This window comes from Humulus lupulus, chromosome 2 (assembly GCF_963169125.1).
Source record: "Humulus lupulus chromosome 2, drHumLupu1.1, whole genome shotgun sequence".
NCBI lineage: Eukaryota > Viridiplantae > Streptophyta > Magnoliopsida > Rosales > Cannabaceae > Humulus > Humulus lupulus.
The window spans coordinates 264,755,139-264,772,544 of NC_084794.1; the positions used below are offsets into that span (position 1 = coordinate 264,755,139).

At 34.8% G+C, this 17,406-nt stretch overlaps 1 protein-coding gene across 1 annotated transcript; it reads left to right on the forward strand.

Moving 5' to 3' along the window:
- Window positions 1–8,491: 8,491 nt before the first annotated feature.
- On the forward strand, window positions 8,492–13,845 carry LOC133819350 (sodium/hydrogen exchanger 1-like). Its single transcript, XM_062252574.1, has 14 exons — window positions 8,492–9,165; window positions 9,381–9,499; window positions 10,444–10,541; window positions 10,631–10,690; window positions 10,769–10,815; window positions 10,968–11,162; window positions 11,316–11,362; window positions 11,490–11,556; window positions 11,661–11,761; window positions 11,943–12,044; window positions 12,147–12,285; window positions 12,368–12,430; window positions 12,533–12,616; window positions 13,023–13,845. The coding sequence occupies exons 1-14, from the start codon at window positions 8,995–8,997 to the stop codon at window positions 13,347–13,349; spliced, it is 1,620 nt and encodes a 539-aa protein (XP_062108558.1). The 5' UTR covers window positions 8,492–8,994; the 3' UTR covers window positions 13,350–13,845.
- Window positions 13,846–17,406: the final 3,561 nt, after the last annotated feature.

Here is a 17,406-nt window from a genome sequence, read left to right on the forward strand (position 1 = left end):
TCTCCGAGCATTGAGATTGTGTCAGAGATCTGACGGGCCTCTACCAGCAGGCTCACGTACTCTAGCCTTATTACACCTTCGAGCATTGAGGTTATCTCATAGGTCAGCTTGTCCTCGGAACACACCATTATCTTCTAGGCGGGCCACCTCAGTTTCTCCATCAGACTCGTTTTCGTTTACCGAGATACTGATGCCCCAATTCCGATTCGGTGGGGCATTCCTCGGGCGATTATTCCTGTGGGACTGGTTAGGTCCCGAAGGGACACCAACTCCAGGCCTCGCATGGTCCATATGAGCGCCTCGAGGCGGAGGGCACCGAGCTCCACGGGCGCATCCTGCCTGGCGGTGTCCTCGGGCCCTTGCTTAATTACCCTTATTAGTTTGCTGCAGAGCCGGGTGGCCTTCGGGCTCTTGATGGGCCCTCTTATGCTTTGAAGCAGGGTCATCATTGGCCTTTCCTTTACCATGGTCCTGTGGTGGTGTTGAGGCTCCAACTCCTGCTGGGTGCTCAGTGGGCACCTCAACTGGCGGATCCCGCGCCTCAGCAGTCGGGTGCTTAAGAGGTACATCAGCTGTGTTGATAGGTGGCACTCCAACAGGGTGCGTAGGTGGCACACCTGTTGGGTGCTCAGCTGGCGCATTGCTGTTGGGGTCCACTCACAACCCTTGGGCTGCAAGAGTGGCCTTCATGGCAAGCACCATCTCCTGAAGGGCAGCGATGTTACCTTCTTGAGCATCAAATTTTTGTTGTTAGGTAGCCACCTACTCACGGAGCACCACCACCTCCGGCGTCACTTCCGCCTCCATGGGCTGAGGATATTCATCCTCATAATACCCTTGGTCGGCATCATTATATTTGCCATCATACTCAGCATACTCATCGTAGTCCTCCATCATCTCAGGTACGTCCTCAGGTGGTTGCCTACTGGGTTCTCCTCCTTCAACTCCGGTAGGAGGGGACACTTCATCTATAACATTTATTCATGTAGTCACCATGATCATGAATGCCAATTGTTTCATTCAAGCTCTCAATGAAAGCACCAAAATGTTGATTGCCTTTGACGCTATCAACCTTAATAAGAGAGATTAAAGAAATGAACTATAAGAATGCAAGGATTTTTACGTGGTTTAGGTTATAAAAGAACCCTGGTCCATGAGTCTCTGGTATTAAGATGGTTGTAAGGTTGTGATTTCAAGCTCCAGTAGTGTATTCTCAGACAGTGTTTAGATTGCTCTGAGTACAAGTAGTTTTCTCTCTCAAAAACCGAACCCATTACAATGAGACTCCCAGCCCTATTTATAGAGGCTGGGGTCATTAATGTTAATCATAAGTAATTAATACACATTCTTCCCATAATTGAGGGATTAATACACTTCAATGCATTGGGCTACATTAAATAGAGACCACGACCCAAGCGAGATTTGTGGGGCCCACTGCAGAAAAGTAACCACTTTATGGGGAACATGCCCCTAGGACTGTCAGGGCATGTTGTACGTACTTCCGTGTCAGGCGGTGTAGTGGGAGTGCAAGTTGTCAAGTCGTACCATCGATAACACTGTAGGAAGATCGCCCAAAAAGGTTGTTAGGTCTTCCTCTGAGGCAGCTAATCCGCATTGGCTGACACCTAGCCTATCCCTAAGATTCCGAGGACTAGGTCCTCAGCCTAAAATATAGCTGAGGGCAAGGAAAGATGCAGACTACCAAGCATCCCCGGGAGGTAACCTTATGAAGACATTTACAGCTCTCGGGACATGGCCAAGGAGAGATGTTGACACCTTCTCATTATCCGAGAAGGACGACCTCCAACTGTGGGCTGATCTCCCAAGGACATATCCTTTGGGCGTTGCCTCATAAAAGAGGCATGTGTCTTACTCGAGAGATCGCGTGTTCTTGGGTGAAAACACAAACAACAATGTTAATATGATATCAAGATAAAAATAATTTTGTTCAACTTAGTACAAACATAAGTGGTAATGCCCTGGATAGCCAAGACTGCTACACTGTGTACTTATAAAAGTGCAAGACTTGCTAATCAAGTCATTAATTTGAAAACATGTCACTAAACATGTATGAGCTAGGGTTAAAAAGGTTTTGGTCTCAAAGGTTTCATTTTATATAATTAAACGGTTATATACACGGGATCCCAGAAGAAACAGAGTTTCAAAGTTGGATTACAGACTTCCAAAATAATACAAACAACTGTTAGCCATACTAAGGCAAAATGGATAATCTTCGGGTCTCACGTCCCTGCCTATACCTCAACCGTGGCGGCTGAGCAGCTGGCCATGTACATTATGCTCACAGAGCTCTCCTAATCAAGGCTGATCAAGTTTGCCCTTGCCTTTACCTGCACCACGTAGCACCCGTGAGCCAAGGCCCATCAAGAAAACATGTGCAACACAAATAGTAATAGCAGATAGTAAATTCACTAAGCTTGAACTCTCATCAAATAATCCACATTAATCATTCATCGTTTATTCAGAATCATGGATGCAATCAAACACTTATAACATTCATATCACATAATAATCAGGGCCGACAACTTAGGCCGCACCCTCTGTTTACCCCACTGACTCTGGCCCGCTTAAACCGAGCTCAGTGCATATTAAGCTGTCCTTGGCTACCAGTGGCCAAGCCGCGCCCTGTGCGCTAGTGTAACCCTTGGCACCCTTAGGCCGTTGGTTCACTAATTAGCTTGCATGGCATAATACCATATTTTCAAGCATACACAATAGGGAACCCTTAGTCCCGTCACAGATATTCAACCAGGTGCAGTTTTCTTACATTTGATCTTTGCGGTTTCGAATTATGAGCAACGCTCCTTAAGCACGATCCGTTCCCGAGCCTAAGATTTTATCACCTAGTCACAACCAAAGTATTAGGTTTCATTAATATCCAAATATAGGTTTTCGGTATAAAACTAACTTCCGGGAATCCGAATCCCACCAAGCACGGTGGTGAAATCGATCCCGAGCATTCTAGACCACATTCCCAACCTTAAAAACCCTTAACGTTCAAGTGCACAACTAAGGGCTGCGACCCTTGAAGCTTAGCCGCGGCCCTAGCCTCAAAATAGAACCAAGGACCACCTTGGGCAAAGACACGCGCCGGGGCCCTTGCAATGGGCGTCGTGGCGCTCACCCCTGGCCGAGCTTCCTTGGCTCATCTTCAACCTAGGGTCGCAGTGCTCTAGAACAGAGCCGCGACCCTTCCCTTCGAGCCCAGGAAACCCACCATTTCCAACATCTAAACCTCATCCAAAGCCATCCCAAAGCTTCCCATTTCAACACCCAACAACCCCAACACTTCCAGAGAAAGTTAGGCCACACAATTCAACAGAAAATTCAACCTAAAACTCATAGAAATCACACACTTAATTCCTGAAACTTAAGAACATAAACACCCAAAGATAACCAGTCAAAAACTCAAATTCAAACCTCTAATTCTTAAATTAAAGCTTACCTGGTTAGTGGAATCCTTCCTCTAATCAAGACCCAGCTGATTCCCAATGTTTTTCCAGCTCAAATTCCACCCTAAACATCAATTAAGCAATGACCTCAATACCCAGCTGAAAACTCAAGGTTGAACTTCAGAGAACACATGATTTAATCCTTACCTTAGCTTTGATTTGATTCCCTTGAGTAATTCTTGAACTAAGCCTCAGAAATCCAACTTAATTTCCCAGCGATTCCCAGCTCAAAAGTCCCAGAATTTCTCTGCTTCTCCTTTGAGTTTTCACTTAGTTTCCCTTGTGTTTTCCTTGAGAGAGAGGAAAGAAGAACTGAGAAAGAATGTTTAGGTCGGTTTAGTCTTTCTATTGGTTTCCTCAAACTTTTCTTATCCGTTAAGTTAATCCCAAGGCTCGGGTGCCGGAACCGTCCCCGAGGGCAAAATGGTAAAATCCCCCAATATTCCCACCTAGACGTCCTAACCTCAAATATATCTCCATATATCTATTTTCATAACTTGATAGTCTAAATAGCTACTCGATACCTAGAATACCCCTGACTTGTCCAAAGTCAACTACTAAGCCCTGTTGTGACTTTTCCCCGCTAACTAGCTCTATGATCGCCTCGAGTCGTGCTCTGCAAACCTACCCACATAATAATGTGGTTCTCACAATGCCATATATATATATATCATATTAACACCAACACAATTATACAAACATTATTAATCATATAATTATGCATTAAATCAATAAAATCATTCAATTCACATTTAACCCAATAATGCCCTCCTGGCACACTAACCAAGGCCCTTAAGCCTCATTAGTGAATTTGGGGTCGTTACATTAGTAGTCTCTAAATGTAAAAAAAGCAACACAAAATATTAATAAATTAAAAAAGAATAATATAACCAAACTAAATGTCATCTAAATTAATCTCAAAGTTGTCATCATCATCGGGCTGTTGTGGTGGCTGTGACTGCTGTGGTGGAAATTGGCCCGAGCTAACTTGTTTTGCTTGAGTGGAGAGAATAAATTTATCATTCTTGTACCATTCAGAATTAATCATGATACTAGTGATGTTATTCTTAGTCACATTTCGACCATTGCTTACATCGGTGTTGAACCATTTGCATCGAAACAATACTACCGAGTAATCATGGGAATAGCATAACTCTACAATGTCCTCAAGTTGGCCATAGAAAGTGAAATTATCGGTTCTTGGCACTGAAACTCCACTATTTTGAGTGGTACGTCTTTCGTCGTGACTATGTACCAAAAACTAATTGTAACTTGCTCTAATTGATAGTCCGACAAAAAATTTGGAACATGTGCTAATTGTTTGAGTATGTCTTGACTACTGAATTTTCTTGGAGGAAGCATTTTTCATAATTCCCATCAAACAAGCGACCCTTCCTCCACTAATGCATAGCGGATAAGAATCTTCCATGAACAACATAAGTCGTCTTCCCAATTACCCGACACAAAGAAATGTCTTCGTTGCATGAAGGACATGTCATATATCATTGGCCACTCCAACCAGATAAACTACTATGGGCCAGAAAATCATTGATAGTCCATAATAGTGTTGCACGCATTTTGAATACACTGTTCATTGCGGAATCTCTGGTTTGAACTCCTTCATCCCACAACTCCTTCAATTCGTATACTGCATGCCTCAAAATGACATCCATGTCCTTCCTAGGTGAATTTAGATCGGGAATCAATAAGCTCAGCATGAATGATGAATCTTTCATGCACAACCAAGGAGGCATATTGTACATGCAAAATATTACCACCCACATGTTGTAAGACAGACTCATGTTACCAAATGGATTAAAACCATCAACAGCCAAACCTAATCGAACATTTCTAGGTTCTTTGGAAAAATCTGGATATTTGGAATCAAATTGTTTCCAATCACCCCCATCAACAGGATGGTGCATCACACCATCTTCTTTCGATCGTACCGTACTATGCCATGTCATGTCATTTGTTGTATGCCTTGAACCATAAAGACGCTTCAGCCTAGGAGTCAAAGGGAAGTACAGCAACACTTTGTGGGCGACTTTTTTTTCCTTTTGTGTCTTTGTCAACCCATCGGTTCTCACCACATACATGACAACTCTATTTTTGGGAATCCTTCCAGAACAAACAACAATCGTACTTGAAAGTATGAATTGATTGATAACCTAACCCTAATTTCCTCATTTTTTTCTTAGACTCGTAGTATGAAGTCGGAATCTTATTCTCCTTCGGGAATGCAAATTTCATAAACTTCAAAAGTTCATCAAAGGAATTGTTTGTCCATTTATTCATAACATTAATGTGCAACATCTTCGCCAAGAAGTTCAAGGAAGACAACCAAGTACAACCAGGGTATAACTCAACTTCGACCTCTTGAAACAGGTCATCAAATTGATTCTCCACACTATTGCCACCACCATCTGAAATTCCTTCATTTAAGTCTTCTTCGTTAGTGTCTTGTTCGCCAATAACATCACTGATGATGTCAATCATCTCATCAGTCACTGGAGCCCCATCGTCCACTACTGGAGGCATATCAACTTCACATATCGCTGTAGAAAGCCATATCTGTGTATGTGAGCCTCCACCACATCCATTTTTTGACTCAACATATTCACACACTAGTTGCATGGTTCCTGACTTATCTCGAAGCATTCACATGATTCTTGGCTATTTGTATAAATACTTGAAGATCATTCCAAAACTTATCAGAGTTACGCCGTCTATCGATTATCCAACTCTTGTCAATCGTCATAACTGCTTCAAGTGGAAAATAAATTATTACAATGTGATAATCATAAAAACTACCTTTATTTGGTAATGATTTTTTTTTTATCACCAAAGCACTAATTTTTTTAATTAAATTATGATATCTTATTGAATCTTCTGAATAAATTATTAAATTTTATGAATATATTATCAAATTTATTAAATTAATAAATATTTAATCGTAATCTTATTAATTTACCATTAAAGATTATTATTTTAATTTATTTAATAATCATTAAATTATTATTTTATTTTCTATTTTTTATTTTAATAAAACTTCAAGGGTAAAGTTGTCTATATTAATTACTTTATTATAAATTTTTATTCTACTTTTTATTACTTTATAAAAAAACTATTAATTTTTATTAATTACGTTAAATTCTACTAAAATTTCGGCAATATAACGACTATAATCTAACCTATCCCAAAAATTAAAATTTGCATAAAATATACAAAATCAGTATCATAATATACATATAATTGAATGTAAAGATTTAAATCTCATACCAACAACATAAATCACATTATAAACATTTAATTAGATTTATCTAACCTAATAAATTCTTTATTTTATTTTATTTTAATATTCACATCCACATTAAATCATATAAACATATTCACATTTATATATATACACACACATATTCATATTTATATACATATACACATAAAAAATAAACATATATATTAATAAAAAAAATTATATCATCTAATATCTAAACCTATCATATACATTTTTATTATAACATAATATTTAACTAAATCAAATTAATAAATATATTTACAATCTAACCCTAAAAAATACAAATATAGTTAAATTAACAAATATACAAATCTAACCTAAAAAAACAAAATTCAGCACTATATAAAATAACCAATTACACAAATGAAAACTTAATTTAACAATTAATCAATAATAAAAAACTTAAAAACAATACCCAAAAGTTAGGCTAGATCGTTATCCAATGCCAATAATCTAATCCCAATGCTCGAGCTAGGCACAAGTAATCTGCAAAAAAAAAAAAAAAAACCCACAAAAAATTTCGAAAACCCATGTATACCAAACACAAAATACACACATATATTAACAAAAAAAAATACACTTTAAACGATAAAATACAAAGAAAATGGGTTTAGATTACCAAAACAAGGAAGAAATGGCCACAAATCACCTTGGAGTACCTTGGATCGGCTATGGGAGACGGTTTTCCGCCACTGGCAGCACTGGTTTTTGCAGAAAATGAAGAAGAAGGTTCAGGTTGGGGGGTTATATCGACAGATTCTATAGCGACGACACGTCATCGCTATAGAGTATAAGGATGTTGTCACTAGTATCAAATGCACCGTTTCACTCAACGTTGCGAGTCATTGCTGATATCAAACGCACTGTTTCACTCAACATTTGTTGGGACCCTATAGCGACGACATTTGTTGGGATTTGAAATTTGACTGCCAAATTTCCCTTCATTTTTTTGGGACCCTACAGCAACGACTTGTCGTCAGGAACTTGTTGTATTTTGTTGACGACTCTATAGTGATGATGTCGTTGTAGCTAATTTATTTTAATAAATTGAAAAAAAATAATCTTTCGTGGAAACTGACTATATATATGCAACAATGACTTCAGCGTCGTTGCAATAAAAGTTGTCGTTGTAGAGTCATTTTCTTGTAGCGATTATATTACACACATATTAATTTAATAAGTATTATGTAGTATCCTTACGAAACACATGATGTCATTACATATGATATTAGGCACTGCTAAATAGCATCACTCAATGCACTTGCATAAATTTTGGGTTAATTATGATATAATTAGTTGTGAAAATAATATTCGTATAGGTACAACAAGTTTTTTTTTTTTATTTTCTTTTATAATTTAAAATTTATTAATAAATACATGGAAAGTACCTCCTTCTATACTCATTTCGCATAGCTTTTATAATTTATTATATGAGCTTTTGAACACTTTTAATATATTAATTTATAAACAGAAAAAAGCTTCCATTGGGTGAAAAAGATTCTATTGGACGACATAATCATAAAGGTGGACCTCTCCCTCCATTTCATTCCAAACAGAAATAGGGGAGTAATCCTCTACAGCCAAACCCACATATCACATCACCCGAAATCAATCATCACGATAAATCAACGGTCAGTATTTTTTCTTAGTTAAAGCTTTAATAATAATAATAAAAAACCGTATAAATATGTTTCGTTCGCGGTCTCTTCATCTTCGTCTATGTCACTTTTTCTCTCAGAATTTTTTGGCTTGTATTTGCAGCAAAAGAAAAAAAAATTCAAAGATTCTCAAGATTCTTTCGTCAGATCTATTTTTCATCTCCATTGATGTAGCATTTTCTCCCTACATCTCAGTCTCTGTTGATATAAGTCTGAGAAAACTGATGTGTAAAGTTATATAAACTATATGCCTATATATATACACGTATATATGTATGTATATATCTCTGTTTGATTGGCGAGAAATAGCTGAGGAAACTTGAGGTTTCATAACGAAGTGAGTTTTGAGTTGTGTAATGTGCATTTGGTAATAAGATCATTCGGATTTGATTAATAATTAAGTTGAGAAGTGGAATTTTCTTTTATCAACTTTCTCAGCAACCAAACGCGAGAAACTCTACTGCGGCTAGCTAGCTTCTCTCTGTATAGGATTCGTTTTGAAGAAAGTTGAAATTGAATAAAGGAGCTAAAGTTGAGCTTGAGAGTTGAAATTAATACAGTTACAGAGATGGAAGTGAGCTCGATTTTTCCAGATTCGATGAATTTGTTGGCGACTAGTGATCATTCTTCTGTGGTCTCAATGAACCTGTTCGTGGCCCTTCTCTGTGCTTGCATTGTCATCGGCCATTTGCTCGAGGAAAATCGGTGGATGAATGAGTCCATTACGGCACTCGCCATTGTGAGCTTCTTTCTCCATGTTTCTGTCTACAGATTAGTATTATTGTAAAATGGAAATTACTCGAATCTTAGACCTCTTTCGACGAAGAACGTCAAGGGTTCGAGTATCTCTGTAGTGTGTGTATATATTATTTTAATTTTAATTTTAATTTGAAATGTATTTATGTGTTTGAGATTAGGAAATGGAAATGACCAGTGTGTTTATGATGAATGCAGGGACTTTGTACTGGAGTCATTATATTATTTACAACTGGAGGGAAAAGCTCCCATTTATTAGTATTTAGTGAAGAACTTTTCTTTAATTATCTTCTTCCGCCTATAATTTTCAATGCCGGGTACGTGAACTTTTAGCTTGTAGATAAAGTTTTATACTCTTAATTTTTTTCCTTCTAATTCTTATTCTTCTTATGGTATTTGATTTTCTGAGCAAAGTCTGGTAATATGAACAGTTGCTTTTATTTAATCCATTCAAATGAAGTATAAATGTTACGAAGCGTGCTAGTTATTTCAACCTCCTAGTAACAATCTCCAAAAACATATGCTTGAGTTTTTTTATGGCGGGTGTATGTTGTTCATACAACATTATTTCAGTAAATTTTTGATAAATTACTAATAGTTTATGGTGTCAAAAATAAAGCTCTTCATATTCCCGTTTACTATGCGCAGGCATTATAAACTACTCATGATTTTTCAAAAAATAAAAAATGCAGGAATAGTAGCTACAACGAAGACTACTATAAAAAAAAATTAGAAAAATAAGTTGACTAAAAAATTAGAAAAAAAATACTCCAGTATGTATCTTAACCCTCCTCAAATTGTACTGAAGTATTTGGAATTTGTCGTATAGAACAATTGTGCTTAGGGAAACAATTTGGTTAGACGTATTCTCATTATTTAGTCATTACTTGAATTGGAAAATGAGTGAGAGAGGCAACGTATACAACTTGAACTTTGTTGACGTCATGCTTACTAATTCGTGGCATCAAAGCTAAACGAAACTTAAATCACGGTCTGAAAAGGAACAGTAATCATGTCATAACAACTGTTAAGCAAAGAAACTCATGTATAAGTGCAGTGAAATCAAATCATTAAGTTTTTGTGGGTTTGCCTGCAATTTCAACGGTCAATTAACTTTTCTTTATTAAGCTTTAATGTGTATTATTCACTTGTATATTCCTTTGGTGGGATTAATTGCGGCACGATTCATATTATGCCTCTTTTTTCGTACCTTGCTTGACCATTAGTTTTGACTGATTTCTTTTTCTTGCCAACGTACTAGGTTCCAGGTGAAGAAAAAGCAATTTTTTCGCAATTTCTTAACCATAATGCTATTTGGTGCAGTTGGTACTCTGATATCCTTTGCTATAATCTCCATAGGTACACAAGATTTTATTTGCTTTAGCTTATGTGCATAAAATGATGAATAGTACTATTCATGAAGTCCTTTGTTTTTTCCTTTCACATAGGTGCTATACACTTCTTTGAAAAAATGAATGTGGGTCCACTCAAGATCGGAGATTATCTTGGTATGTTAAATTTTGATTTAATATGTAGACATTTTTTGTTTTGTTTTGTTATTTATTTAATAAGTTCCTTTATTGCAGCCATTGGAGCCATATTTTCTGCTACGGATTCTGTTTGCACCTTGCAGGTATATCTTGTGGTCATATATTTTTTTTTTCGAGGGGTCGGGGGAGGTTGGGGTGGGAAGGCAGAAGGAACTGCACCGCTTGTGGTCATATATTATGTGGTCCTTTTTAACACCTCAAGAACAGAGTTTAATACACTTTATCCTTATTTTAGGTGCTTAATCAAGATGAGACACCCTTGTTATACAGCCTAGTTTTTGGGGAAGGCGTAGTAAATGATGCCACTTCAGTGGTGCTTTTCAATGCAATCCAGAGCTTTGACCTTACCCATATCAATTCAGCCATCGCCTTGAAGTTTATTGGAAGTTTTCTCTATTTATTTGTAGCAAGTACATTGCTGGGAGCATTTGTAAGTCTCTCTCTTTGTGCGTTATGTAACATATGCAATTTTTATTATGACGCATTTAATATATAAGAACCTGGATTGTCGTAAATTTACCAAGTCAAAACTTTGATTGAATTGTCGTGTGTAACCTTATCAAAGATATCGATATTATTGCAGGCTGGACTACTTAGCGCATATATTATTAAAAAGCTCTATTTTGGCAGGTTTGTGAATTAGTGTCTCGCCATACGTTTTGTTTATGATAGGTAGAAGAAAAATCTGAATTTATATCTAAACCTATTGTTGTGTCATTTTGTTGGCGATTTCTTAAAAAAAAAAAAAAAAACTCAGGCACTCTACTGATCGTGAGGTTGCTCTTATGATACTCATGGCTTACCTATCATATATGCTAGCAGAAGTAAGAGTCTTCACTACTAGTAAGATCATTCTTTTTTCTTTTTTTCTTGTTTGTACATAAAATGAAATCTAACAATTAATTTTAATATGTGATATACTTTGCAGCTATTTAATCTAAGTGCCATCCTCACCGTATTCTTTTGTGGAATTGTTATGTCTCATTACACATGGCATAACGTGACTGAAAGTTCAAGAGTGACAACCAAGTACGTTAATATCCAGAAACTCCTCATGAAAAACTGGCATATCTTCATGTTAGTTTTCATTTTGGAGATTCTCTTTTCGATTTGTAGCTTGAAGATTTTGGTAGACTGTTTTTGTTTTGTCATCTATTTCATGAATCATGATCTATACTAACATCTCAATTCTTTGTACCAACTAATGCAGGCATGCTTTTGCCACTCTATCATTTGTTGCCGAGATATTTATCTTTCTATATGTCGGTATGGATGCGATGGATATTGAAAAGTGGAAAATTGTAAGCAGTAGGTATGTTTTCATGAGGAAATACCTTCCATGAATCACCTTCTGCCTCGGCATGTTTAAATTAATGTGGGGTTAATGTTTGTTTTTTCTTTTCTTTTCTTTCAGTCCTGGGACGCCGATTGGTGTGAGTTCAGTACTTTTGGGACTAGTTTTAGTTGGAAGAGCAGCCTTTGTTTTCCCATTGTCTTTCTTATCCAACCTGACTAAAAAGTCTCCAGATGAGAAAATAGAATTTAAAGAACAAGTATGAGTCTAACGTTTGGTTTCTCATTTTTACCCCAAAGCCATTTTCACTTTGATTCGAAATGGTCTTTCTTTTATTGCAGATTACAATTTGGTGGGCTGGTCTGATGCGAGGTGCTGTTTCAATGGCACTAGCCTATAATCAGGTGGATGAAAGATCAAAACATGTCTTTTCTATATACTGTCTTGATAGTTTGGAGCAAAGACATGTTTCAAACAAAATGATTCTCAACTTCATATTCATGCAGTTTACCAGGTCAGGCCACACTCATTTGCGCGAGAATGCAGTCATGATCACCAGTACCATAACGGTTGTTCTCTTCAGTACAGTGGTAAGACACATATTCTTCTAATTTGTCAAGTTTTTTATTATGGTAACGCCAAATACAACGGTTGATTTTATTGAATGTACAAACAATAAACCCGTAAACAGAAAGCTAATTGCATATGAACTCACCAGACGATTTGAAAGGGAAAATAGCTCATCTTGCATCGTTTTGAAACTTCAGTTCAGCTCCATGTATTCTTCAACTGAGAGAGATAGAATTGGCCTGAAGGGCCATTAGCAAAATGATTGAATTTTAAGCTTGTTGTATAATAAAGTGAAATAACTGATATACCCTATGTCACAAAAATAATTACCAGTACTCATATTACAAAATTTGATGGAATACATTTGATACACCAATAAGAATGAAGAGTACATTTAGTATAACTAGTAAAGTTCTATGTATGCAGGTGTTTGGATTGATGACAAAACCAATTGTGAGGTTCTTTCTACCTTGTTCAAAATACGTCCCCAGCTTGTCTTCCGAACCCTCCACTCCTAACTTCAAATCTCTAAGAGTGCCACTGCTGGGCAATGCTCAGGATGATACAGAGGCCAACTATCAAAGTTCCCAATATAATATAACTCGTCCCACCAGTTTAAGGATGCTTCTAAGCATACCATCTCACACAGTCCACCATTACTGGAGAAAATTTGACAATGGTTTCATGCGGCCGGTTTTCGGTGGCCGCGGTTTCGTTCCCTTCTTACCAGGTTCGCCTACTGATCCTCATTAAGTGTGTTCACTACTATTCACCAACTCTCACAACACGAAGAAATCTCGAAAACTACTTACAGTTACAGCTCTCTCTTATTGGACAAGTTTGTTCCTTAATTGTGACAACTTTACTTGATCATGATACAAAAGAAAGAAACTAAAGAAAAGCACTAATTTAGGAAGTAATAGTGTGGAATTGAGACTGGGATTCATCATAGTTTTTTGGTTTGTGTATAGGAGATATTGATCTGGGGTGGCGTGACATATAATTCTATACGAAAAAGAAAAAAAAAACAAAAAAAAGTTGTTTGGAGTGATGATTTGCTTGACTTTATTTTTTTGGTGTGTCTGATATATAGTTTTGTGAGGAGTTGTCTCCGTGCAGCTTTGATTAGCTGTTTTGAGTTTTGTCTGATTGGTTTTGTAAAAGATTGATTGACATATATTCTAATCTCAGAAAGTTTTTTCTTATAGTGAAAAGGAATGAATGAATGAGACAGTTTTGATTTTTTTTTCTTTTCTCAGTGTTCATTTCATGTTTATTTTCTGTTTATTTTTTTTTTTTACTATTATTACGTTTGTTCTGTTTTGCGACAAATATAGAGACAGAGAGAGAGAGAGAGTGGGTTAGTATGGGTGTATGATAAAACGACAAAGTTCATGTCTTTGGAACTAAATGACAAATATTTAAGAATTCACATACGACATCAAATACAGATAGCAACATTTCATTTCTCTAAATAAGCGAGAAAGCGACTCATTAGAGCAGGAAACAAGTTCTGAATCCAAAACGAGTGTAGGATTTTATTTTATTTATTTATTCATTTTGATTTTAAACCAACTATCATGATAACGTTGGTGTTTGTTCAAAGTAAAAAAGACATGTCGTATTTTCTTAAACTCTTCATTTTTGTTCAGATAGGATAACTTTAACACTATATTTGGTGGAGAGGATAGAAAAATAGAAAGATAAAAAAGATTGAAAAGAAAGGTGATAGAAATTTTATTTTTTAGTATAAATTATGGAAAAAAAATAAAAAAGAAAACGAAAATATAATTTAATAATATTAGAAAATTTATTTTGATCAAGAAAGAATGATAAAAATGTAATTTTTTTAAGAGAAAATTATATTTTATATGAGACTTTTAATAGAACGTGTAAAAATATATTTTTTTTTCCAAAAAAAGTTAATCTATGATTTTTTTTTATTTTTTAAATTTCACTTTTATGGGTTTATTTTCTCATAATTTTGTATAAAAGTTGGTTTATGCCATAATTTTACTCTTAATCAAGTTATATTAATTTGGAAGGATATGTTTGTAATTTGATTATTATTTTTTTAGCTTATTTGTTTTTTATATTATTTTTATACAACTAATTTTATATTGAATTTTTCTTTGGTTGTTTAGCAATTTTTTTTTTTTTGTGATTTGAATTGTGTTTGTTATTTTTTTATTTATTATAAACATTTTTTCCTTATATTTATGTTTCTTTTTTCAAATCATGTATAAGGTAATCAGTCACTTGATTGATATTTGACAATTATGTAAAAAAAAAAATCTTAGAGCTAGGTTAAATAACATGTACCAGGAGGAGTAACCAGTTACCCTGAGAGGAGTAACATTCTGCCATAAGAGAGGTAACCAGTTACCATAAGAGGGGTGACGAGTTGCTCATATTAAATATGAAAAGAAACATCAAATTTGAATGAAAAAAAAGGAAGAACACTTCATTAAAAGAAGGAAGAAATAACTATGATTTTAGTAACATAAGTAACCAATTACCATAAAGAACCCAAAAATATACACACACATCATAACGTGAAGGTAACTAGTTACCCCTAGAAATATACACACAAAAAACGTGAATGTAATCAGTTATCCCCGGAAATATACACACAAAGAACGGGAAGGTAACGAGTTTCCACAAATTTGAAGATAGAAAAAAAAAATCAGATCCACCCCCTTTCCCTTCTCTCCCATCTTACTCATATAATTTTTTTTTCTAGATTTGAATGTTCCTATCAGGGTAACTAGTTACTCATTCATGTTTTCATATTTTTATTAGTTTTATTTCCAACTTTTGGTGTTTTTATTTGAATTTTTTTACATATAGTGGAAAAAACTATAAAAAAAATTACAATAATAAAAGATAATAAATAAATAAAATATTAAAATAATTATGTAATGTTAAAATATGTGTGAAAAAAAAGGGAAAAAAGAAAATGGAATGAGAAAAGAATAAGTACAAAAAAAGAAGAAAAAAGAAGGGAAAAAAACTTAGGTTAAAGGTAAGAGAACTGCACCCGGTTGTGAGTTCATAATGGGACTAAGGGTTCTCTATTCTTGTATGCATGATGAAAGTTGGCATTATGCCCTGAGAATATTAAACCAACAGCCTAAGAGTGCCAGAGTTTACATTGGCGCCAATTTTGAGGACATTAAGCTAGGAATTCAAAACTCAAGGTTGGAGCTTGGGAGGCTTGTAGCCTGGAACTCAGGAGAATAACTCAGAGACTTAATTAGGTTCAAAGGTAAGCTCTAAAACCTTGTGATCAAAACATGCAAGTTGAGACCAATAGTTTAAAATAAAAATAAAGTATTCTTATGCAACGTTTAAAGAAAATAAAAATTTAAGTCTCATTGGTAATTTAAAACTAAACTCCATAACATGATTCCTTAAAACTCACGCTTATACTGAAAGAAAACTAAAAAAATATGAAAAACAAAACAAAACAAAACAAATGATGAAGGAAAAAAATAGATGAATGAATAAAAATTAAAAGAAGAAGAAGAAAGATAGTGGAAAAATGGAAAGAAAAAAAATATGAATGAAAAAATTGGTAGAAAAAAAAAGAAAAAATAGAAGAAGAAAAAAAGAAAGAGAAAAAAAGCTCATATGTGTGGGAAAAAAAAAATGTAAGGAGAAAATAATAAATACAAAAATGAAGAAAAAAAAAAAGAAATCTGAAAAAATATGAACAAAACAATACAAACGAAATAAAAAAAATTGATAAATGAATAAAAATAAAAAGAAGAAGAAGAAGAATGGAAAAATGAAAATGATAAAGGAAAAATTGGTAGAAAAAAAAAGAAAAAGGAAAAAAATGGAAGAACAAATAAGTAAGGAAAAAAAGAAATAAAAAATAATTAAAAAATGAAGGAAAAAAATTTGAAAAAAAATAAAATAAAATCACTTTCAAAATCAAAGAAAATATAACTATGATAAAAAATGTGGCATTTCCATATTTTAGTTAGCTACTAATTGGGTTTCTCATACTTTAATTTTGTCTTTATTAAATTTTCCTATACAAATTAAGAAAAATATAATTTTCATATTTTTACACATTGATGGTATAAAAGCCATATTTTTTTTAAAATTCCCTTTTTTTAATTGTATGTTGTAAACATTTTATCTTCTTTTCTGTTAAAGCATTGAGCAGAATAATAAAAAAAAAGTTATGTCTAAACAAATAACTAGTAGTAATGTGGTCAACTAGAAATCTAATCCCTGAATTCATAGCTTTTTTTTTCCTATTACAAAGGTTGTAATTTGGTAGAACCTACAAAATATTCTTTCCCAACATTGATCTCTTCCATCACATTAGAGCATTGCTATAAGATACCCTAGGGTGTGGACATGACATTTCAACATTACTAGTAGGATTTAGTTTCATGTCTCGCATATTTTAATTGAATTGAAATATGTGAAACTCTCACCAATAACAATATCCCACGTAGGTACTCTAGGATGCTATTTAGCATTTCTCTATTTTCTCTCTTACCAATCATGCATTTTTTCTTTATCTCATCTCTTCTCTCTAAACTTTTCTTTCCACCCGTTTTATCCTCAACCAAACATAGGAAGCTAAACAAACTACAGTCCTTTTCACTTCTTGTTACTTTTGGTTCAATCTAGAAGTCCTTTTCACTTCTTATTGCTTTTGGTTCAATCTAGAAGTGGGACGAAAAGAGACTTGAACAACAAGAAATATAAATAAGGGGCATGTTTGATTTCATAATTAAAGGACAACAATCTTGAAAGGTTGATTCAGTACTACATCTTATTCTTCCAC